Source organism: Notolabrus celidotus, chromosome 4, assembly GCF_009762535.1.
Source record: "Notolabrus celidotus isolate fNotCel1 chromosome 4, fNotCel1.pri, whole genome shotgun sequence".
In the NCBI taxonomy this organism is placed as follows: Eukaryota; Metazoa; Chordata; class Actinopteri; order Labriformes; family Labridae; genus Notolabrus; species Notolabrus celidotus.
The window spans coordinates 34,449,292-34,474,748 of NC_048275.1; the positions used below are offsets into that span (position 1 = coordinate 34,449,292).

Below are 25,457 nucleotides of genomic sequence, written 5' to 3' on the forward strand. Positions count from 1 at the left end.
GTCAGTTGAATGTCAGCGAAGAAGCAGCAGAGGTCCATGTGAGACAAGCGCCCTCTAATGGATGCATTGTTTAACATCCAATCCGATGTAAAGGACAGTCAGGAGTTTGTTGGTAGTGATTGTTGCTAAATTGCTAATCACAAACGAGCCTCAACATCCTGCTTTCACTTATGACTACTGCTGAGCTTCAATTGGACATTTGCTGTATTAGGGAGGGACTTCATTTCTTCTTTTAGTTGTTGTTGTTGTCCCACCCTCTGTTGTGTCTTTTGTCTTCCTGTTTCTTTTGGCAACAGCTTCAAACTCAAAAATCTGAATCCTGATTGGTCCACAGAGCCGATCAGTAACTAAATGTTACAGATTTTTTTTTACAAAGTCAACCATCCGGAGCTTATCTTTGACTCAGTAGTGAATCAAACAGCCTTTCACAGCTGGTCTGTATCCTGACATGTTGGTACCGTTCGGTGTATTATACTTTAAAGGTCTGACAAAAGAAACGTCTTATTCTACAGCACAGTTTGAATGTCCTGCTGGTAAATCTCCGTTAACCGGCCGTTGACCAGAATCAAAAGATATCAATAAGTTATGTAACAGACAGACAGACGGACTCCACGCAGACAGCCCTCTGTGAGGATTTCCCAGCATGCCATCTGCTTCAGTTTGACCTTCAGTGTGAGGTGAGCGTGCTGTTCAGGTCGTCAGCCTGATGATTCGCTCGCTGCCACAGACGCATCTTTGAGTCGTTCTCCCTGAGAAACAGACTGTGGTGACTCAGTTGACGCGTACACACACACACACACACACACCACACACACACACACACACACACACACACACACACACACACACACACACACACACACACACACCAACACACACACACACACACACACACACACACTAACACAGTAGGCCGGGTGTGTGTGCAGCCTGTTAATTTTTGCACAGATTGAAACTGAAGCGTGTGTGTTTTTGGGATCCTCTCACAGTCCTCACATGGATCCAGAAACTCTTTGAAACATTCCTAAATGACACTTTGGATCCTTCACCTCCCTCATTTATCTCAGTCCTCATCTAAGGCAGCCGTTGATTTTACTTTATTTCTATTAAAGTCAACTTTACAACTGTTGGACCAAGCGGCAACATTTTTAAATGAGTGTAGTCAGGAGTGTTGGAGAGTTTTGGTTACACCGAAAATGACCCGGGAGTTATTCAAGATGACGGATCACCCGTCTGCAAAATCTGCTGGAAGAAGTCTCATCAAACGGGTCCAACACATGAAACATGATGCAGTGCAAGCACCTGATATATCAACCTACCATGCGCCTGGTGTTTACTCCACACAGACGGGAAGAAGCAACATAAGACTGAAGACTTTAAGAGGATGATTTTACCTTCCGTACTCTCCATGCAGTTTCTCTGCTGTTCATTTATGTTGCACTGAAAGCCCAACTTTCACCACTACAGCATTGATGGTTCTTCATTTTAATTGAACTCCTACTAACTCAATGTTTCATCACAACTTCCCCCTAACATAATATCACTCAGCTATTACCTCTACTCAGGCGTGTGGGCGGCAAAACACAGATAACATTAAGAGCTTGTAGTCTTCCAGATCTGATCATACATTGTAATTATTTGCAATTCAGTTATTGATGACACAGAACGAGAGAAGAGAGAAGAGAAGTGTTATTTGTGATGCTTTTATTTTTACTCTTTTACTGACTTATGCTAAGATCTCTCAACGTACTGTTTTATAACAACGTGCTTTCATTTTGAAGGAAAGGGAGTAAATGAGGTATCTTCATAGCGCGGCATCACCAGACACATCAGCCTGCTCATAGTCCTCTTTGCTAGCAAGTTGGTCTGGAGCCGCTGTTACTTTAAACGATTTCCCGCTGATCTCAGATATACCGGACCAATCATAGTCCTGTATTTAGAGATGGAGTAAGTTTAATAAGATGAAGACACAAGAGTGCCACTTCAGCCTTTTTTGTAAACAACCAAGAGGGCAGCTTCCAGCCCAGGAAGGAATTCACTATTGTAAGATCCAGTCCCATCTTCCAGACAGGACTCAGTCTGATCTCATCTTAATCCACCATGAGCAGAGCACTTTGCAGCATTTAGCAAGTTACAGTGGCAAGGACAAACTTCCTTTAACAGGCAGAAACCTCCAGCAGGACCAGACTCATGTTAGACACACATCTGCTGAGACCGTGTTGGAGAGAGGGATAGAGGGAGATGAAGAGAGAGAGATGATAGTGGTGAGATGGATAGTAGTAGTAGTAGTTGTAGCAGCTGGAGTCTGGCACTTCCACAAAACTGCCCCCCGGTGCTGTGCCATCGGTACGGATGGGATTAGTTAATACCAAGGGAGAGGTTCCGGTGGCTGGTGGTGAGGCTTTCAGCAGTGAGACTGCCCCCTGGTGGCTGGCTGCAGTGTAGGTCAAAAAATCTGTCTCAGCAGTCAAACTTTAAAAAATAAATACACGTTGTACGAATGTTTCTCACATCCGTATGCTGTGGTGTTATGTAGTTAGTATTTGACTGTTTTGTGTTCAAGGTCTCTTTTTCCTGAAAAGTTTCTTTTTCGTTAGTTATTAGAGTTTAAAAAACGGGGTTTTACTTCCGGGTTTCCTTTGATTCACAGCCGCCTTGGAGTGAAACTTCAAAGGACACACAGCGACTTGTGACGTTACGCTGTAGGGCGGAGCTTATTACAGTGGCTTTACAGGCTCTGGCTGCACAATGGCGGCGCCCAAGAAGGGGATTTTTTGGCTTCAGAACCGTACAACGGGAAGAGGCGGAGCAACGCTGGCCATTTTTATTTACAGTCTATGGTTAATACTGATGGACTTTTGCAAGAAATGAATAATTAAAAACAAACAGGACCATAGCAGCTCTGACTTGATGAGACCTGGACTCCTTTAGACCTCTGAAGGTGTGCTGAGGTATCTGACACCAAGACGTTAGCAGCAGATCCTTATCCAATCAATGGGCCTCCATGGATCCGACTTGGTTGTTCAAAACATCCCACAGATGCTCTCTTAGATTTCCAGTCGTCTGGTCTCACATCTTGGCCCCTGTCTAAGTCGCCCACACCCTTACACTCCCCCATTTTTCCTGTTCAACACATCAACCTCTAGAACCGAGTGTTCACCTACTGTTTAACATATCCCGCCCACTGACAGGTGACACTGTGACGAGTTAATCCGAGTTATTCACTTCCTCTGTCAGTGCTCATAATGTTATGGCGGATCAGTATATTATTAGTCTTTCTCTTGCTTTCTATCCGCACAAAGCTTACCTTTAGTCTGAGTCTCATGAGGTACGTTTACTTCTTCTCCCAACTTAGTGTGTTCATAAAGTTTAAGTCACATGGACACAGAAAGAGGATCTGCTGATGAACTCCTCTGGACTGAAACACGTCACTCCAAAAACAGAAGCTAACATCTTTGACCTGATAGCATTTTGATTCACTCTGCTCTTGAGTTGTTCTGACTAAAGAGGCTTTCACTTGAACTGTCATTGTCAGAAACTAACTTTTTTTAAATTTCAAAAATGCTTATTGTTCTTTCATAGTTTTGATGTCTTCAGTATTAATCTACAATGTTTACAATCATTACAATAAATACAAACCCTTGAAGGTGAAGGTGTTTCCAAACTTTTGACTGGTAGTGTACATACAAAAATCAAAAAATCAAACAGAAACACCAGGGTTGGGCAGTAGTATTCCACATTGCCATAAATGGTACAGTAATGTGCAGGACAGGTAAAGACAAACAAATCTCTGTGACAGTGACAGTGATACCTGATTTAGTGCAATAGCCCTTCCCACATTCCCATCCCCAGCTGTCCAGCAAAAAGGAAGGCGTAATATCTAAGAGTTAGTTTGCAGCGCACCACACAGAGTCAGATCTTACGCTTTATGCCAAAGGCCAGATAAAAGCTCATCTCATGATGATTTTGTTTGAGTGTTATGAAAGTAGATTAAGAAAGGTTACTATGTCTCATAGAATTTCCTCTTCTAACTACTGACAGAGAAACACAACATCTCAGTTACGGTCTGAAACAGGACATTACATCCTGACGCCACTGGTCAAGCGTGGGTAGGGCAGCACCCTTCCATTTCAGGAGGATTGCACGTCTGGCAAAGAGCAAGGCAAAAGGGACCATGCAGGGTTCTGCAGAAGTCAGTTGGGGGTTATCTCCACCAGCAACACCAAACAGGGCAAGAGTAGGGATAAGGTTTAGATTGTTCTTTAATATTGTAGATAAAGTATGGAAAATGTCACGCCAGAATGTTTGCAATTTAGGACACAAACAATACATATGTATCAGGATCACTATAACTGCATTTGTCACAGGTGGGAGTTGCAGTGGGGCAAAGAAGTATTTAGTCAGCCACTGATTTTGCTATTCTCCCACTTAGAAAGATGAGAGAGGTCTGTAATTTTCATCAGAGGTACATTTCAACTATGAGAGACAAAATGAGAAAAAAAAATCCAGGAATCACATTGTAGGATTTTTAAAGAATTTATTTGTAAATTATGGTGGAAAATAAGTATTTGGTCAATAACAAAAGTTCAACTCAATACTTTGTAACATAACCTTTGTTTGCAATGACAGAGGTCAAATGTTTCCTGTAAGTCTTCACCAGGTCTGCACACACTGTAGCTGGTATTTTGGCCCATTCCTCCATGCCGATCTCCTCTAGAGCAGTGATGTTTTGGGGCTGTTGCTGGGCAACACAGACTTTCAACTCCCTCCACAAATTTTCTATGGGGTCGAGGTCTGGAGACTGGCTAGGCCACTCCAGGACCTTGAAATGCTTTTTACAGAGCCACTTCCTCGTTGCCCGAGCGGTGTGTTTGGGATCATTGTCATGCTGGAAGACCCAGCCACGTTCCATCTTCAATGCTCTCACTGATGGAAGGAGGTTTTGGCTTAAAATCTCATGATACATGGCCCCGTTCATTCTTCCCTTAACACGGATCAGTCGTCCTGTCCCCTTTGCAGAAAAACAGCCCCAAAGCATGAGGTTTCCACCCCCATGCTTCACAGTAGGTATGGTGTTCTTGGGATGCAACTCAGCATTCTTCTTCCTCCAAACACGACCAGTTGAGTTTTTACCAAAAAGTTCTAGTTTGGTTTCATCTGACCACATGATATTCTCCCAATCCTCTTCTGGATCATCCATATGCTCTCTGGCAAACTTCAGACGGGCCCTCCGTGTAGTTCTGGGATTTTTGCTCACCGTTCTCATGATCATTTTGACCCCACAGGATGAGATCTTGCGTGGGGCCCCAGATCGAGGGAGATTATCAATGGTCTTGCAGGTCTTCCATTTTCTTACAATTGCTCCCACAGTTGATTTATTCACACCAACCTGCTTGCCTATTGTAGATTCACTCTTCCCAGCCTGGTGCAGGTCCACAATTTTCTTCCTGGTGTCCTTGGACAGCTCTTTGGTCTTGGCCATGGTTGAGTTTGGAGTCTGACTGTTTGAGGCTGTGGACAGGTGTCTTTTATACAGATAACCAGTTCAAACAGGTTCCATTAATACAGGTAACGAGTGGTGGACAGAAGAGCTTCTTAAAGAAGAAGTTACAGGTCTGTGAGAGACAGAAATCTTGCTTGTTTGTGGGTGACCAAATACTTATTTTCCACCATAATTTAAAATTAAATTCTTTAAAAATCCTACAATGTGATTTCCTGGATTTTTTTTCTCATTTTGTCTCTCGTAGTTGAAGTGTACCTCTGATGAAAATTAAAGACCTCTCTCATCTTTCTAAGTGGGAGAACTTGTAAAATTAGTGGCTGACTAAATACTTTTTTGCCCCACTGTATATCAGGCTAAATGCTGGACAGCTTAACCTTGGACAAGAAACTAACTTTTTAAAATATTTTTTAGTTAATAAACTATCTTTAGACTGTTTTTGTTTGTTTTAAGCTTGTGTGTAGCTTTAGTTTGTTAGCTTTGAGCCTGGCTGTAGCCTGCAATATGAAATGGGAGCCTGTTTTTAGCTGTTTCATGAGCTCAGTGTTTTAAACTTTCAGTCTGTCTCATCATTATTTATATGCTAGCTTCTCTCATCTGTGTTGTTAGCTCTTTGTCTTTGTTTTGAGCTGTTAGCTCATGTTTAACCTACATTCAGTGCTGTTAGCTCGTCTTTGTTTGTGTTTTTAGCTTCAACCTGATTCCAGCTCGTCCTCTCAGCGCCTCCTCCATCGTGCCCTCTGTGTTGTCTTGCAGGCTGACTGACAGCTGGCATTGACTCATGGTTTTCCATCCGACCGTCTTGTGTTTCAGGTGATCGGCAGCCGGGGGCTCACATGCCCAGAGGAGAGAGAAGACAAGAGGAGGAACTGGACATTGTGTGTGAGGACAGACGCTGCAGAGAAGATGAGGAGTTTTCTGTGCTGACGTATGAGGTGAGGATCTATTCAAGGACAGATTGGCCTTACAAGGATAGAAACACACGCACACACACGCAACCTCTGTGGCCTTGGCTCTTTTCTCTCTTTTGAACAGCTAATTTGTATTTTACGTTTTAATTCAGAGAGCAGAATCAAGTTCATGTTTTTAAGGTCAGCTCATCAATGAAGGAGTCAAATGTGTTTCAGTCATTGTGAACTCAACTGAAAGAGCGTGATGAAAGGCTCTGTGTTTAGATAAATATATGTGCACTCTGTATCTCAGTCAGCAGATCCTGTTACTGTCTTTTATCTCAGTGAAAGTTTCCATCATGTGAACCTGAGCAGCTAATCCTGGGTGTTTGTTTTCAGCAGCGTTGTTTCCGTGGATGAAGTCAGTGCTGGAGCAGCTCACACATCAGGTACTAACACACAATATAAACTAATAATATAGCATCCTGAAAAACCCTGGAAAACCTGGAAAAATGTAGATCTGTAGACTCTGAGACACACAGAGTCCAAACAAACCGTCCTCATCAGACGTGTTCGCTGTTATTTATAAGATTCAGTAAGTAAACCTCGAGTTAAAGGCTCTGTGAGGAGTTTCATTATATGTTTATTCTGGTGACCCCTCTGGAGAAAATCAGAAGTGTTTTCTGTGATGAGGACTACATTTCTCATGAGCACCACCAACCCCCTGTCCTAAACAAATGTAGCTCTTATTAAAGGGTGCATTTGTTGTTGAATCAAATAAATGAATCCAGCTCTTCTTTTTAATCCGACATTAGTTTGTTCAAGACAACTTTTATCAGGACTGTGATTTAATACCGTTAGCTAGCTTCCAGAAGGTGAGCAGACATAGCGCTTTAACGTTACCTGCAACAGCCCCGGTGTCATTATTACCCCTTTTCGACAGAGGCAGTTTCAGGGGCAGTTCAGAGCCGGCTCTCAATTGAGAACCGTTTTTTCGTGTTTCGACTGCGAGTGGACCGGCTCCCGGCCGGGAAAACCGGTTCCAGAGCGGCTCCATCTCTTTGCTGGTCTAGAACCGCAAACCGCTTATGTCAGGGCCGAAGGCAGGGTTGCTGTGATAAAAAACACAAACCAAACGTGTTTCCGCCATTGTCCTGCAGCATGAAAATAATAAAGACTAATGGATTCCCAGGCAAAGCAGTGGCTGGCTGAGGAGACAAGCTGCCGTGGTCTGACATCGTTGTTGAGGCGAAGTTCGTGCTAGCGCTGCTGGGAAAAGCGCGTATGTAAATCTGACGTCATGACGTGCCTCATGGCTCGAGCGGGCAGAAAAACAAACGGATGCCGTGTTGGTTCACGAGTTCAACCAGCTCTGAGCCAGCGCGAGCACCAGCCCGGATATACAACCCGGTTTGTGTTGGTTGAAAAGAGGTATGTGTGAGCTCTGGGGAACCAATACATTTTTGAACGTAACTATGCACACAGTTTAACTCTTTAGTCCTCAAAGAGCAGCAAAGCATCAACATTAAATTCTGTTCATTGACGTTTAGCTCTTTAAGCTAGCAAAGCCCTGATTGTAGAGTTTCTCCGTCTGAAACTTCAACAGAAAATGTACGTCCGTTTGATAATCCTGCTCCAGTATCAGACATGAGGACAAAACATTACGTCAAAATGAAATGATCTGAAGTAGAAAAACTCCTCCTGCTTGAACTCGCTAAACTTTACCAGCAGAGCTCTGAACGAAGATACTTCAGGGTGCGTGATGAATATCAGCTCAGCTTTTTACATGGGGAATCTGACCCGGATGCTAAAATTCAGTCTAAAGGAATAACTAATTTTGTCACTGTTCATATTGTTTACTATCTAGGCCATGAAGAGACATCAGTATAAGAGTGACACTAATTCAAAAACACCTGGAAACTCCTCACAGTGCCTTTAAGATAAACCTGTAAAATATTTGAACCTGTCAAAGGAAGAGAAATAATATGAGGAGGGGGATAAGAGAGAAAGAGGGTAAAGACTGGGAGAAAGAATGGGAAAAGCAAAGTTAGGGAAAGAAGAGAGACGGGTATGCTGCGAAGAAAGCAGTGAATGAGGGCAGAAATAAGTGAATGAATAAAACATGCAAAACGGACAAAAGAAGGAGAGAGGACGAGAGAGAGAAACATGAAGAAGAAAAAGAAAATGTCATAGAAAGGAGAAGAGGAGCCTCCTGCAGAGTGATTGTTATTAGAAGATCTTTAAAAAAACAGTCATTACAGATACATGTTTGAGTGTTGCGTAAGAGCAGAGCATGCTGGGTAAAATTGCTCCAGGCAATTGTATGTAAAATTCAGAAGCTTCAGTCAGACAGGGCGAAGACGTCCTGCTGCCCTCACCTGTGTCTGACGGTGGTTAGATTAGCCACCTGAAAGCTTGTTGTTCTATTGTCTGCTCTAAAGCTAAAATTAGATCTCATCTTTGTTTGTTAAAAACTGCAGTGAGCGGCTCTTTAAGGGAATGAGGGTCTCTCTTACACATGCAGCTCAGGATTTGTGAGGTCTTTATCCAGCAGACGACTTCATTTTCCTGCTCTAACATGCTGCTCAAAGCTCCTCCATGTGAAGAGTCGTCTCAGAAATATGCTACATGAATTTTAATGCCATAAAACCTTGAGGAATAAAGTCAACTACAACTCCCAGAGTGCATTTCACCAGCAGCTAAAAACAGACCTTTTTAAATTATACAGCCAAGGCTAATTATAGCACTTTGTAATGAAAGATTCATCTGTTTCCACCAAGCTGCTTTCACATGGCTCTACATGGCAGCAGGAGCAGAGGCTCATGGGTATTGTAGTTTTTAGTGAAAGCAACAAACAGAAATGAAATGATGCAGTGAAACTTCAAGAAATGATCGATGGTTTTCACTCTGAGGGCGGCACGTGATGTTTGTTTCAAATGGCTGCAGAAGATGACGTCTGTGTGTGTGTGTGTGTGTGTGTGTGAGAGAGAGAGAGAGAGAGAGTGTGTGTGTGTGTGTGTGTGTGTAAGAGACTCACAAAAAGTCACACAGTGATCGATGGCCCATCATTGGTCTCCTCAGAACAGAACATGGTCATGTGACGTGGACAAACTCTTAATGGAGCGGGTCATTGAGCAGAAACAGAGCGTTCAGTCCAGACAGCACACACTCGTAGAAACACTCCTACAGAGAGTCCTGATCGGTCTCACTTCAATTTGTAATTTTGATGAGAAAAGTTTTGAAAAGTTGGCCAGAAAAAGTATTTTTCTCTATAATAACTGTTATTAATTTTAATGGGAATCATGGGGAGCTTGTGGGATCACAGTGTGCCGTGGCCTGATAGCTCTGTTAGCAGTGTTAGCCATGTCACCCTGATTAGCCAGCCAACGCTGACACGATAGCGTTGGCCTCATTCTGATCAATGGAGCTGCTCTTCCTGTTCTGGAAACAAACTGAGATCAATGTGTTGCCTGAGGCTCACACACACACACACACACACGCGCACACACACACACACACACACACACACACACACACACACACACACACACACACACACACACACACACACACACACACACACACCCTACTCTCTTTTAACACAGCACACACAGTAATAGTCTGTCTTATTGTAAGAGTAAGGAGGAGTTTGTCAGAGGGGTTTTTGGGGACTTGTGTAACTTTCCACTCGTCCTGTGGAGACTCTCTGTCTCCCAGATGAGATGTGTATTGTAGAACCAGTGTCCTCACAGTCTGCTGCTCACAAACATTCAACATTAATGTTTACTGTGAACACACAGACACAAATCACATGTAGGTGTGTGTAGGGATAGAGGAATGATTGATGTTAATGAGGGCCGAGCGAGCATTGATCTGCACAGAGAGAGAGAGAGAGAGGGGGGGGGGGGGTGGGTGGGAGAGTGAGAGGGAGTGTGACAGCAATGTGAGCAGCAGAGTCCAGTTGTGGTTGAGGCGTCGTGGTGGGCTGTTGGTGGGCTGTTGGTGGGCATCTGCGTCACTTGGTACCTCATTTTAACTCTTCTTCTGCTGGCAGGATTGACACGCCGACAGGAAGGAAGTGAGGAAGACAGGAAGTAGGGCCCAGGATGACGAGTGCGGCCCCTGCAAGGAAGCCATACCGCAAGGCTCCACCGCAGCACCGTGAGACACGCCAAGCCCTGCCCGTCGGCCCGCCACCACCCGCGCCACAGCACGACATCAATCAGGTAAACCTTAACGCACCTCCAACCCCTCTGCAGCATTTTATCTACATCTCAAACGCTGCTTCTTCTAATCAGCCACAAAGTGCCGGGTCACGGCATGGTGCCCCAGCGTCACCAATCCCCATGTCTGACAGTGAACTAGAGGTGTCGAGTCTGTCTAGTCTGGAGCTCTGCATCCCACCACCGCCACTCTTCAGCAGCAGCAACGCCGCTAGGTCTAACCGGACGAGCCGAGGCAGAACGAAGGTGTCAGGAATCACCACGAGCACTCGCCATGCCGTGAGTCCCTTCATCAGCAGCGTGAAGGAGGGTTATACGACACATGGAAGCCCTGTAGCAGCCAGGAAAAACTCCCCTAGCCGCAGCCCCAGAAGAGAGCATCACAGCTGGTCTCACCGAACCCAGACCGCCACCACCCCAAAGAGCATCCTGAAGCAGCCAGCCCTTTTAGGCGTGGAGCATGCCTATGAGGTCATCAGGAAGTCAAAGTCAGTTGAGCTGTTGGATGAATGCAGGGGGCGAAGCCACTTAAACAAAGCCTCTCGCTCCCTGGACCGGACAGAGGCGAGGACGCCAGTCTCACGCCGGTCCTCAGCCCCGCCCTCCCCCTGCAGGAATGAGTGGAACTGGAAGATGCATGCCCTGGAGGAGAAGGTCCGCTTCTCTAACTTTATAGATGAGATCACCTGTCAGGTTCTGAGCCCTGCCAGACTCTCAATGCTTGGGAGAGCATCTTCCAGAGAGCATGGAAGCCCCGCCCAGGAGCGCCGCAGGTGCCGCCCCCACCACAGGAGGCAACAGGAGGGGGATTTATCCACAGGGAGGAGTCGCCGCTGGGATGACTGGATTTCAGTAATACAGCGGCCTGATAGCTGGTACCAGCCCCTGCAGGACAAGGAGGCGGGGCCAGGGCATGGTGACATCATAGAAGGGGCTCGGTCTAAAGAGGAAGTTTTGAATAAAGGGGTAAAGATGGGGGCCCGTGAGGCAGAGGAAACACAAAGACACAAACACAAACCTCCTGTTTCTAATCAGTGTCATCTGTCCCAAATGAAGGTAGGTCAGAGGGGGACGAATGTCTTCATCATCTCTCCTGCCTCCCCCTCCTCCTCCTCCCCCTCTCTGTCCTTTCCCATCAAAAGTGTCTGATGAGAATCCTTCTGTGTTTGGCTCCGACCCCTGCTCGTGATAAAATAGAGTTACAGTCTGCCAAAAGTCCCAGATTACAGCTCTGAAGTGATGAAGATGAAAATGTCTGTCACTCACCTCGGAGTTAAAATTATAAGAAGGTTCAGGAGGTTCATCTGCAGTCTGAAACTTGGAGGTAATAGTTTGTTTATTAATGTGTCTGCAGGAGGATTTCATTATAAAAGGATGTCTGGCTTTAAGTTGATGTTAGACCTGCTCAGACTGAATAAACCTTAGACACAGTGCAGAGCTACAGAACCTCAAAACAAACACAATTCTTAGATACTGAGACAAAGAAATAAAATGTCTGGATTTGTGTATTTTATCATAAAACAAACATTATCATCACTTTAAATCCTCTTTTAATTATTGAGCTTAGTTCAGTTCCCAGCGACTTCCACCTCCTCCCCTAGCTTTAGCTCTGATCTGAACACTTTAAAGTTTTTATTTAATGGCGCTGTGAGTAGTTTTGATACTGATCCCTCATTGTGACTTACAGAGTAAGGTGACAGGGTGAGCAGGGCCCCACAAAGTTGCGGTATATACATAACTACCCATTCACTAAACATTATCCCGCTCATTATCCGCTATCAACAACAAGTTTACACAAATAATAATTTAAAGATGATTTTTTAATTTGGAAGGATTTATGTACATATAAAATCCCCCTGACTCTGAGGTCAGTGACTCTCCCACAGCGAAAGTTTCCTATCAGCCTCTTTTCAAGATGAATTAACATCAAACATTTCAATTCACGTCCAGCTGAAACATTAAACTCCTCTCTGTGGACTGATTTGATATGACATGTGATCAGGTTGTACCTGCTGCTTTTGGATATTAACCAATCATGATCAAGTATTTAACACAGCCAAGTGGTCAGTAAGAAAGAAGGGTAATAATGGCTGATAAACATCAATGCTGCTGTAGCCTGAAAAAAAATCCATTCAAAAAAAATGTATAAACAAATTGTGATGTAGTTTGGGGAATTTGTGAATTTGACATTAAATACTCTGAGTGGTTTTAAGCTGGTTTATAAAAAACTCAAATTAATAGTGACGCAAACCAGTCCGTCAGCGACTAAACTTACGATATACATTTGTTATAATAATGCCTGAAAAAGCTGCAAAGGAGAGGGCTGAGATGAGATGATACAGTGTTATTAGTTACCTTGTCCACTGCAAAGATTCACAAAGAGCGACACATTCGACCCTTAAGGCAGAGAGGTGTGCACATTCAGTCAGCTAAACCATTAAACATTGTCACCCTTGCTAGTTGGCACCAGAATCACTGATCTAACTAACATTTAGTTTATTGTAGACCTGATTGCGGTCATATGTTGTGTCTGAGATGTAGCACAGTCACCCACTATTTGATCCAGAAAATGGAGATAAAGTTGTCTATGTCAAGTTAAACTGGCATACAACCACTCGACTTGAGCAATGTGTAACCAGCACAGGTATGTGGACGTTAACCTGTAAAGATGACTCAAAGCTGGTGGTGCTAGCTCTGCTAACCTTAGCCTCACTCTGCTACTTGGGCATCTTTTACCCTCAGACTCTGTGATCTCGTGTTTAGCCGTGATAATCAAATTGTACTTGTACTCTGGGTGTTTTCTAACCTTCAGACTGGTTGGTTAGTTGGACTTTAAATTTCCATTTTAATGACTTTGAAATTAGTCTCTTTGGACTTCCTGTTCATGGACAGAAGAGGCACCAGACCCTCACACAGCACAGAGTTCCTCACAGGAGCAACAAAGTAAAACACTGGGTTTAAACAGGCTGCTGATAGGTTTGAATGATCCCTGAAATACCCAGAATGCAACAGTGCAGAGTCCAGGAGATGAAACATAGATTTATCTTTATGTAACCAGCCGCAGGCTTTTCATCTGTACATGGTCTTTATATCGATTTCCAATGGTGATACTTGAGGAAATGGATCGTGTCAACAACAAATCACCCGAACAGGAACCTGCCGCTGCAGGACCGGACAACTTGATTGGCCTTTACTCCGCTCCGGTCACAGCAGCTGACTCACTGATAATACGGCTCTGTAGGTGATCGATGAAAACTCCAGTGCATGCCGGGTGAGGGTGTGTTTCCACAAGTCGACAGGGATCGATTATACAGATAAAGAAACGAAAAACATCTGAACCATGTCGCTTCATCGGCGTTTACTGACCTGACATCACTGACACACATCAATCATGTGACGACTCGCTGAGCCGCTCGGCAGCCCATGACTCGTGTCTGTTAACAGAGACACATCCTCACTGTGATAATGAAGTGTAATGAAAGGCTCATACCTCTCAACCTCTCCCTCGTCTGTGCGGGGAAAACGTTTTCGGGTTTCAGTCAGCCTGTTTGAGCTTAATCAGTAATCAATAATATATATTATCCACGTGCCATCTGACAGCTGGAGACCATAACTCAAAACATTGTCTTCCATTAAAAGGTCAGGTATGAAACAGTTTTAAGGGGCACTGGTTGAGCTCAGTGGTTTAATCCTGTCCCCCTTGTACAGAGGTTAAAGTCCTCAAAGAAGAATCAAGAAAGCTCTATTGCCAAGTGAGCTCACACACACAAGGAATTTGACGTAGTGATTGGAACATCGGCACTTAACAACAAGACAGTAAGGACAATAAATATAGAAACCTAAAATCTAATAAAAATAAAAATAATAAAATACTATCTGTACAAAGAAAGGTATGGAAGTACTTTCAAAGACATGAATAAGTTAAATTAGCCTAAGCCAGAGTGCACATTTTAGCAGATGAATATAATAATAAATGATGTTATGGATTAAATTACTATATTGCACATTGCGGGCGGCTAGGTTTCAATCCTGACCTGCAGCCCTTTAGTGCAAGTCATTCCTGACTCAGTCTACCCACCTCCCGGCTCTCTCCTCTGTCCTGTCTCCCAATAAAGGCAGAAAAACAGTTTTAAAGCTACAAACTGTTATGTAGTTTAATAAATCATAAAAGTGAATTTAGGACCAACATATCCATGCCATGGATGTGTGAAACAGTTTGTCTGGTGTCTGACACACCAGACAGACTCCCTGTGTGTTTTAACATCCCTCACTGTTTCTCAAGATCTCCTTTCGTCTTCTCTCTGCTGTTGACAGTCAACCATTAACCACGTTGTCCTCAGAGGCTATCAGAAAGTAACGTTTCTGTCAGACTGTCAACAGGAAGAGTGGAAACCATGAACAGTACACTAAATGTGTCACAACTCTTTACTGCAGCATTAATGTCCCAAGGGGGTTTCGACCAATCAGAATCCAGTATTTAACACAGCAGGGTAATGATTTGTTTAAAACACGCTTATGATTGGCCTCAAAACAGCGCTTCAGAAACAGATGGGTGACGTCATGGATGCTACGTCCATCTATGATACACTCTATGGTGTAAGATGTTACATGAAGACAACTTAAGTTAGAGGTTCTGAGTGTTTCAAAATGCTGATGACTTTGTATTTGAATTAATGCTGTTATTACAGCCTGAGCACGCTGACTGACTGTAACTCTTTCAGAAAGTGAAGTCAGTTTAAGTCTGCCATCATTCAACTGTCAATCAAACTGACTTCATTGCTCTGTGTTTATTAGGAGAGCACCACCATGTAATAAAAGTTGTTACAGTCAGATAACTTCTTCAATCATGAGAGTGAGCAGATACTGTTCAGTTCTTTGTTATGTTTCTTGTTTTCGTCGTGTTTGTTCACACCGTGTCTCTTCTGTTTCAGGAACCTTTATCAGAGTCTGACAGGATCAGGTGAGAATGTCTTCTATTCTTCCTGCTTGTTGTTTTTAATGACTTTATTTGGTTGAGTCTGCTCCAGAGCCAAATAACAGATGTAACACCATCAAATGCAGCAGTTTATTCTGAAGACCAGTAAAAAAAACACAACAAATCCTGCATAATAGTGAACTGAAATCAATACATTTCTAGTAGTCCTTTGAACTTGTTCCAGTAGTCCAGCTTCCTCCTGCCTCAGAGGAAATGTCTGTACTTTCACTTTTCATTTGCAATGGAGAACTTTAAACAGTGCTGTGTAAAGCTGTCTCCCTTTTGTGCCAATTTTCATTCTGAAGTATTAGTTAAATATTTAATCATCTTAAAATCTGCTGGAATAAAGTTCTTCATTGTAATTTGTTAAACAAACCGTGGTAGTTACACCACACAGAATCTCTCTGTTACACGTTAAAGGATGAATTTTTTCACAACACAGCAATTTCGAAGATATTTAGATTACAAGTTTTACATAATTAGAAGCACAGCTGACTTGATTGACAGGCGGGAACACTGTAGCTGTTGCCAAGAGGCTCAAAGCCCGCCTCTTTACCTCACACTCGCTCGACAGCAGAAGGTTGAGTTCAACATTTCCAATATGACTGCCGCTGCCGATTGGCTTTAGAACAGCGCTTCAGAAACAGAGGGGTGACGTCACGGATACTACGTCCATTATTTATACAGTCTATGTTAAAAGTACATCACCTTATTATCTGTAATATTTTGTCCTACAAATCTGAATCTGTAAAGTAACTAAAGATACTGTAGTAAAAACAGCAGAAGAAATATTATGAATACTTCTGTCATGTCCACACACCTCAAATGTGTTCTCGTACAGCACTCCAGTTAATGTACTTATTTACTTCCTCTGCACATCCTCGGCAGACTGTTGCAGCAGCTAAAAGCTGTGCTGTCCTAAAGTGCAGAAATGGCTCTCACACTGTAAACAACATAATGAGGTCAGATTATTGGATGGGTTTTATATTGCTACATGAAACAACACGGGAAGAGTGCACCTCGAGATGGATGAGCTCTGCTTATCCCATCTGTGGTGTGTTGTAGTTTTTACTCAGCAGACCTGTGGCTTCTGTAACATCCACCCAGTGTTAGTGTGGTCAGGTTCTCTTAGCACCACAGATCACTGAGTCCACAAACATATGGAGGAGTCAGCCTGTGAGGAGCCAGTAAGGGGGACAGGGCCTGACACCCTGGCATATTTTAATGCCACTCTCCATCATATACACAGATTATTGTTGTTATATTATAATATTACATTATGTTTATTTTATCTAAACATAAGGCTGCATGGTGGTGTAGGGGTTAGCGCTGTTGTCTCATAGAAAAAAAGGTTCCTGGTTTGAATCCCAGGTGCTTTTCTTAGTGGAGATCGCATGTTCTCCCTGTGCATGTGTGGGTTTTCTACGGGTACTGCAGCTTCCTCCCCCATCCAAAAACACACCTATACTGAACAATTGACACAGTGATGAACACTTTGTATGAGTTTCACATCCCAGCAGGATTTGATCTCTCTGTTCAATGTGACAGAGTTTCATTTAGCTGGGCTCCTCACATCGGCACACAGGCTACAGATTGTGCAAAGGAGCGGCTCACACTGTCAGACAGGCATATGTTATGAAGCAGAGGAGAGTGCTTCTTGAGTGTACAGAAAAAGCAGGTCGCAATCGTAACATGTTATTTTAAATGTTTTATTGAAATCAATAATAGAAAAAGTAGCTTGTTGTAGTTAAGAGAGTAGTTGGCTGTTTGGTTCTCTGACAGGAACTTCTGACAGTCCTCTTCCTCTGACTCCTGCTGAATCCTCCTCGTACCTTTCCTTGGACTCTTGTGTGACCTTTGTCCTCTTCTTCTTCCATCACCCAGAATCCTCCAGCAGCAGAATGAAGACCTGCAGCGCCGCCTCTCTCTCACCAACCATAAGATGGAGGCGATGGAGGCGGAGTTTGACGGGAGCCGTCACTACATGGAGGCGGAGCTCAACAGGACCAGAGACGACCTGGATAAGATGAGGGACAAGTTCCGCAGGTGAGTACACTGATGGAGCAGATCGAGATCCAATGATACGGCTAACCAGAGTCTGGTGATCAGAGTCCGGTGATATGGATCAGGGTCTGGTGATCTGGATCAACCTAGTTGTCTCTGGTTGTTCCTGTGATGAGGTTTGTTGTGTATTCATTGTTGTCTTGGTAAGGCAGGTGACAGTTCAGGTGTTGTACTAAGCTCAAAGTGTTATTGTGTCTTAAGTTAGGATGTCAAGTCCACACTAAACCATAGGTTGTCAGTTTGTAATATAAGATGTGACATTGTTTAGTTTCACCATAAAAATGTAAGGTTCATCTTAACTTATTGATCAGTATTATCCAATCTAATCAAAATATTGTAACAGATATGACGTTTTCATTTGATTGGACCAATCAGTGAAAAGCTTTTTAATGTTGCATTCATGTGCTCCTCAGATGGTCTCAGTTTCAGGGTTGAGAAGTCATTATTCTGACTTTGGTGTGTTCACATGCTTTCAGTTGGGAAGGTTCGTTTTAACCTAACTATATTTGACCACTTAATCGAGGTTGGATTATGATAAATACTAAATATTGCCTTAGCTAACGCTAAGTTGCTATTTAAGGGTTTAATACCACACTAATGTTAAAAATAGCTTCATTCTATGTGGACAACAACTGACGGTGATACCATGTGATAACTATATCTGTGCAAAAAGTTGATGGGCAATATGTGAATTAATAAAAAAGTGTCTTGATTTAAAAAAGATTTAAAAAATAGTTTCCCCGTCATGTTGATGACCAATATGCCATCAAGTCGGTAAGTCAGGTACCTAATTCTTGCCCGAGATGTTCCGATATGAGATCTTCACGTGCATTACCAACTCGGAAACACATTTTTCCGATGTATCCAATATCACATAAATGCATCATAACTCCCCTTAGCCTCATTGCCTCTGAATAAAGCCTGATTTATACTGATTTATACAGCATAGGTCTGCCTAGCTCTCGTACCTACGCACATAGCTGACGCGCACCTCCTTCAAAATGTAATGATGTGTAGAATCGACACGACCGCAAGTCCTGTGATTGGTCCACTCTGTGGCATTGTATTTCCCAGATTTACAGCACTTCGGAATCCCTGCACATCGTCCATTTATTTCATCTCCTCCAACGAGATTCTTCCCTGTAATCATGTCTGTATGATAAACAGCAACATGTATCAGCTGTAGATTAACATAACACGCTCTGAAACGCTGTGAAATTATTATTTTTTTTAAATGTAGCGGGGCAGGAAACTCACAACCCAACTATCAGAGAGATCACACTGCCCTCAAGAGTTTCAGCGGAGTATTGCAGAGCGACACGGACACATCGATGCATGAAGTATGTCGTGCTCACGTCTGCATCGACCACCTCTGCGTAGGGTCCACGCAGAAGTATAAACCAGCCTTTATCTAACGGACGATCATAACTGCCATTATTTTTATTTATCGACAAACAGCAACTTAAAGGTATTTAAAATGTGACAAAACAATTTGACATGGTGATAATTAATCTGTAGTTTAAGGTAACAGGATTATCTCCACTCAGAGGGAAATGAAAGTGTGAGTTAAGATCAGGGTCATCATACGTTTTTGATTCATGTAATCTAACATGCTGACACATCACAGCTGATAAAACTCTCTGCTTCTCCTCATCCTTTAAATGATCCCATCTTTGAAAACCCATGACAACCAGTCTTTTATGTGGAATTTTCACCGACTCAGAGCAGCGGAAATATCAAAATAAAAGCTTCTTAAAGTGACACAGACTTAGCAATAGCAACTTAGCTTGTCCGGACCATAGACTGGGTCAGTACTGTCTGAGCCTTGTGAAATCTCTTTATGGCTGTTTTTATGACGTTTGGAGCTAAATGTGGAGAATTGTTGTTGTTATTTTCAGTTTGCACAACTCTACGAACGGCGCCCCAAAACAAAGGTTGTCACACAGGCTTGAATTGAAATGCTTCTTTTTTTAGGATGCTGTATTAACTCTGCTCTATTAACCCTGATTTATACATGGCTGTTAACTCTTGATTTTGATTGGTCAATATTCCATAGCAACAGTCTACTATTTCTCAACAGGAGACTGTTGTTATTGATGTGGCTGTAATCACAGATTCTTGAGGACTAACTGTTACCATATTAATGACAAAAGGGTTGCCAGTTAATGTAGAATCACTCTGTCTCCTGTGGGAGAAAAGAGACGAGACAAAACAGCTGAGAGAATGAAGCAAAGATGAAAGACTGTGGGCAGCGACATAAAGATATACACACTGAAGATAATGTATGAAGTAAACACTTCAGTAAACCTTGGATAGGATATGAGGGGGTGAAATGACTGATAAGTGGAACACAGGCAGATCCACTATAACAATAAAACATATACAACAAGCTCTTACAATAAAAACATCACATGATGCTTCCTTTAATCTGTTTGTTGTCATTTCTCCGTCACTTCACTGAACTCACCTCAAAGCTCTAAGGCTCATTCTGTTCAGGCTTCTGTTTGGGTGAAGGTAAAACTCGTCCAGCAAGAAAAACTTTTTTAATTTTTACATTTGAGTTTCTGTAGAGAAATAATCACTCTGATTTTCAGACTGTAAACGAGGGAGGAAGTCAGCGAGTGTGAGTCTAATGAGGCAGAAGATTCATCATCACAGAGAGAAAAAGGAGAGGACGGAGGGAAAGAGGGGAGGAAAGAAGGGGTGAGGGAGGAAATTAGCCCTGAAACTCAGTTTGAGTTTAATCATTTGAGGCTTTTTTCCTGTTTTGAACTGAAGTATCCTTTAATAGGTCTCTGCAGATGAAACTCCTTTAGTCGAGAGGATGCCTCATTCTGCTGTGACGTGACCGTGACACAGCTATCAGCTCAGTGCAGAGTTAGATATGACTCTGTGATCAACCTCAAGCTGAAGCTCAGCAGTGACTGGTGTTTGACTCGATGTTATCTCAACTTTGACTCTGAAAAACTGTCCCTGCCTTACAAAGTGAAACAGCATCCCCTGTAATGGATGTAAAGCAAAATAAAATCTGAAAGTTTAAACAAAGATTCAAAGGATGTTTCATGTTTCCTTTACACATGCTCTGAGAAGAAGTGAGCATGCTCAGTAACACTCTCTCCTCTCTCTCTCTCTCTCTCTCTCGCTCTCGCTCTCGCTCTCGCTCTCTCTCTCTCTCTCTCTCTCTCTCTCTCTCTCTCTCTCTCTCTCTCTCGCTCTCGCTCTCGCTCTCGCTCTCGCTCTCGCTCTCGCTCTCGCTCTCGCTCTCTCTCTCCAGACTCCAGAACAGCTACACAGCATCTCAGAGGGCCAATCAGGATCTGGAGGAGAAGCTTCACGCTCTGGTAACCTTTTTAACTTCTTCAAGTTCATCTTCTCCTGACCTCTGACCTCTGACACTTTATTATCCTCAGTCAAACATAGATCAACTTCTTCAAATGTGTCACTCAGATAGGTTACTGTGCTGAAACACAAACAGTCCTGATGTGATTCTCTGAATGTCAAGATGATGTTTAGATTATTTTATGATCTTTATTAGTTTCACTTCTCTTGAGTTTGCAAAAACTTGTATGACAACAGGAATTTGAGATAAACACAAGGCAGCTGTGGTGAAAGAACAGATGAGCACTTCAGTGAAGGAATCCCACCCCACTATGACCTCTATGATACATGTAGTACCTACCACACATGGCTCCTGATGTCCCCCAAAGCCTGAGATAGAAAGGACAGATGGGGAGGGAGAGCCAGCAGATCACTGGGGTTATGAAGTGGGCTCCTCCCCTCACTGATGTTTCCTTTAATTCGGCCCACAACACCTCAGAGAGCTAAACAGTTAACTCTGGTGTCCCAGAGCAACCCCCCTCCATGCCAGCTCCTGCTGTCCATCATATCCACTAAAGTATGATTTAAACCTGATTTACTGCCATCATTAAGAGCACTTATCACTACTCACTGGTGACATTTTCTACATTGAGATAAATCATCAAGCTAACTTTAAACAAAAGAAAATAATGAAAGTTTTCCTGCTGACATGGTGTGATTGATTTCTGCTGTCAAGTGTTTAATGCCTTCTTTTTAATTCCATCTGTATGAATTTATTAAGAGTAAATTAAATTCTAGGGGCATCAGTTCAGCTCCATGTACAGAGGCTACTGTTCGATTCTGACCCTGAGTTCCTCTGCTGCACATAGTTTCCTACTCTATCGAGGGCGTGTCTCTAAATAAAGTCATTAAAATAAATACATAAATAGAGAGTAGTTCAATCATCTCAAATGGACCACAGTTTACATCAACCTTAAATCATTTTGTATGAGAAGTGTTGGTTTTTGTCCTTCTTGGAGGGAGCAAGGTCTCTCACCTGCAGACACAAAACTCAGAGGAACACAGAAACAAAGAAAAACAGCAACACTTGAATTTGACTTTGTTTTCTATTGTGCGTACAGAAAAATAGTTTGTGCACACAATATAATCATCTTGTGGGAACAAGTTGTTATCTTGTACACGCAAGATAACAACTTGCTCTGTTGATAGGTATTTGATACAGTCACACAGCTGAGGTGAAACTGATGTGCTGCACAAAGAATTTAATTTCACCTCTGGTTGGGACTTTCGATGTACGGTGTAGTTACATGTGCAGCATCCAGTGACATAAAATCACATAAAACCACAGATATGAAGACACAGTAACATACATGAACCATGATAGTGGTTAGCAGTGATTAAAAATACAAGGAGCTAAAAATGAGTGCAGCTATGATTTGTTTTTAAGCACTTCACTTTGGTTGTTCAGTCTTCAGTTGTGAGAGCTGCTGGCCCTTTAAGAGAAAGCTGTGGGTCAAAATGTTGAATGATTATTGGGTGGTATGTTACAGTACCCTTTGAGCTCTCTTAATGGGGAGAAGCACTCATTGTCTCTGCTGTGTTGGAATCACTGCAGGCGTCTAATAATCTCAGATAACATAATCAACAGTACAAGTAAGCTAACTTTAGCATCACAGTTTACTGGGGTCATCAATTCAAGTTGTCCCATCCTCTACCCAGTGGTTCTTTCACATCAATCAATCAATCAGGGTTTATTTATAGAGCACCTTTCATACAGATCAAATGTAATTCAAAGTACTTTACAGTGATGGAAAACAAAAAATCTAATATAGCATGACTAAACATAGAGCAAAAATGGATTTAAAAGTAGAGACTAATGCACACAAATTGCAATAAAATGTATATAATTAAACAACAAAGGGAAATGTTTAAGAAATCATTAAATAGAGATAAAACATGATGAGTTAGGGGCTCCGTTGGCGTAGCGGTCTAAGCACGCGCACTATATACAGAGCCCTCGTCTCAGAGGTCGTAGGTTCCAGCCTCGACCATCTAATGCATGTCCTCCCCAACTCTCTGCTCCCAACATTTCCTGTCCCTCTTCAGCTGCCCTATCCGGTAACGGCAAAAAATGCCCCAAAAACATGACTAGTTAAGACGATAAAAAAGGTGAAGATAAAAGTCTAAGATAAACTAAAAAAGATAAATAATACAAATGTAAGAGTTAAAGCTCGGGTTGGTAGTCTCGGAAAACTAGCATGAATTTGAATGTAGCATGTTCTCAGGACTCCGTCTAACCCCTCCCCTCCTCCCTCAGAGCTCCTCCAAAACGACGCCCCCCTCCCCCCCCGCTCACATGCACGAGCGCCACTGACTTGCGACCATATGATGGTGACTGATTCAAAACCGGTCCTCAACAAAACATTATCATAGTGAAAGTTAAAAACACAAACAAACATGGCTGCTGTCAGTACTCACAACTGTCATGCTAGCATTATCCAGTTGTACTGGTGACACGATATCAGGAGAAAAGTTATAATACATATAATACTGTAACAGCTCTACTGTTTGTTAAACATGTTCAGTGTAGATGTTCTTAATTCCTACAGTGTTGACGGTCAGTGAAGGCATCAGGAGAGGTGTAGAGTGTGTGAGCGGGAGAGAGGAGAGACAAGTTCTTCATTCATTCAAACATTGATTGTTGTTTTGTTGGTTGTCGTGATCACGGCCAACAGTGACCGGTTATTAAAGCTCAACGTGTTCACGAATCGGCTCGTCATCCCTACAGCGTCCGGACGGACGCTACAGTACATCTACATTTTCTGTAGGACTTACTGAATGTCATGAATTCTTTTGCTTGTCAGAGCCCCGTGGTGAGAGCTTTTTAGACTCTGATCCGGACTACAGTCCTGAGCAAAGCACCTCATTGGGTCAGAGGGGATAGGCCCGAGGTCGAGCGAGAGGGGCAGTCAGTAGAGTCAGGGGAAGCAGCGACAGGAGACGGGGACTCAGAGTGCACGCCAGGGAAATGTACGCAAGAGGCGGGCAGAACGGAGAGACGGGATTTGAATGGTTTAAAATTTTGGCACCCAAAAAAGGCTGATTGGTTGGTTGGTGTTTTCCCAGGTTTACTCCGGCTGTAGATAGCAGCTTTTCTTCGCTCTTTTATAAGAACACATTATGTATTGAATTCCATCAGGACATAAAGATCATTTTAACCAGTATAACAAAAAGTGTATCTAAATCTGATTACCAACCCCATCTTTAAAAATAAATAAATAACAATAGAATATTAGAAAATAAATATAAATTAACATTGAAATGATAGATGGGTCTTTAATTTACTTTTAAAAGTCTTAATATTCCTGTCTCCTCTCAGATCCTCCAGAACTTGATCCATGAGTTACCGCTTTTATTATAAAATCTTTGGAGAGAAAAACACGTGATTTGTGACCTTTCTTTAGGCGTCTGGACCGTAACTGTTGTTAAACAAGACAGCAGGTGCAAGCACTGCTGCTCCAAACTGAATCAATTACCAGTTTAAGTTTCAGTTGATTTCATGTATCCAGAATCTTATAAACAAAACAAGTTCTGAAGCAAGGTGCTTCACAAGAACAGACATAGACTTTATGCATACCAGCAATCAGGGCCTTTAGATGAAAAGAAACTAATACAAAATAAAAACACATGAAAACATGATCAGTAAATACATCTTCGGAGTACCAATGCAGTTAATACTTGAGTCTGAATTCAAGTTGGGTCATGAGTTTTACAAACCAGGACTCCAGAAGTCCGATTCCTGGAATCAGCACTGTGTGGCAGTGAGACCACAGGACAGTGTTTCAGGGTCTGGTTGTGTAATGATGATAGGGTTCTGATTGCAGAGGCTGAAGTCTAAACTGTCACACGTCATAAAGTCATAACGCGGATGAAAACCTGAGCTGCTTGAGTCAGAACTTCATGATGACTGATTAGTTAAAGAATGAAGGCTGGTCTTTATGCTGCTCACAGTATTAAAGTACATTCTGAGTCTGGAAGATTATGGATCTCAGTCAGAGGGAGGACAGGTGTGTGATGATAATTATAAAGAATCTTAAGCTGTCTTCACGTCCGTCTGTCTGAAGGAGGAACAGCTCGTTGGAATAAGTGAGTTCATGATACGGATCGATATCTGATGGTTTATATTTCCTCTGTAGCAAGTGTGTCGTGTGTGCGTCCTGGTGAATAATGAGGGGTGTGTGTGTGTGTGGCTCATTGATCACGCAGTCAATGAGGGATCGATGACTGAATAAAAACACACTCTGAGGCTGTTCATCGATCAACTGTGGAAAACTGGAGTTGACAGGATGGCCGCTACTGGTGACAGATCTGGAGGTCAGAAGTCACTGTGAGACGAAGAAGTAGAAGAAGAAGAATAAGAGGGGAATGAGGATGAGAGTCCAGGAGAGACACTCTTTAGTTTGGTGGCGATCAGGCTAAACGTCCCG

General features: G+C 42.8%; 1 protein-coding gene across 4 annotated transcripts in view; it reads left to right on the top strand.

Moving 5' to 3' along the window:
• The window catches only part of tjap1 (tight junction associated protein 1 (peripheral)), a 68,057-nt gene that overhangs the window by 26,281 nt on the left and 16,319 nt on the right, over positions 1-25,457 (top strand). The window contains exons 2-8 of one of the 4 annotated variants that reach the window (XM_034681989.1): positions 6,314-6,435; positions 6,790-6,839; positions 10,445-10,616; positions 10,689-11,669; positions 15,545-15,573; positions 17,473-17,634; positions 20,927-20,993. In XM_034681989.1, the coding sequence (XP_034537880.1) occupies positions 10,497-10,616; positions 10,689-11,669; positions 15,545-15,573; positions 17,473-17,634; positions 20,927-20,993 (1,359 nt within the window). In that variant the 5' untranslated portion in view covers positions 6,314-6,435; positions 6,790-6,839; positions 10,445-10,496. The remainder of the gene's footprint in view (positions 1-6,313; positions 6,436-6,789; positions 6,840-10,444; positions 10,617-10,688; positions 11,670-15,544; positions 15,574-17,472; positions 17,635-20,926; positions 20,994-25,457) is intronic. The other 3 variants (XM_034681991.1, XM_034681993.1, XM_034681992.1) reach the window with 3 other exon arrangements.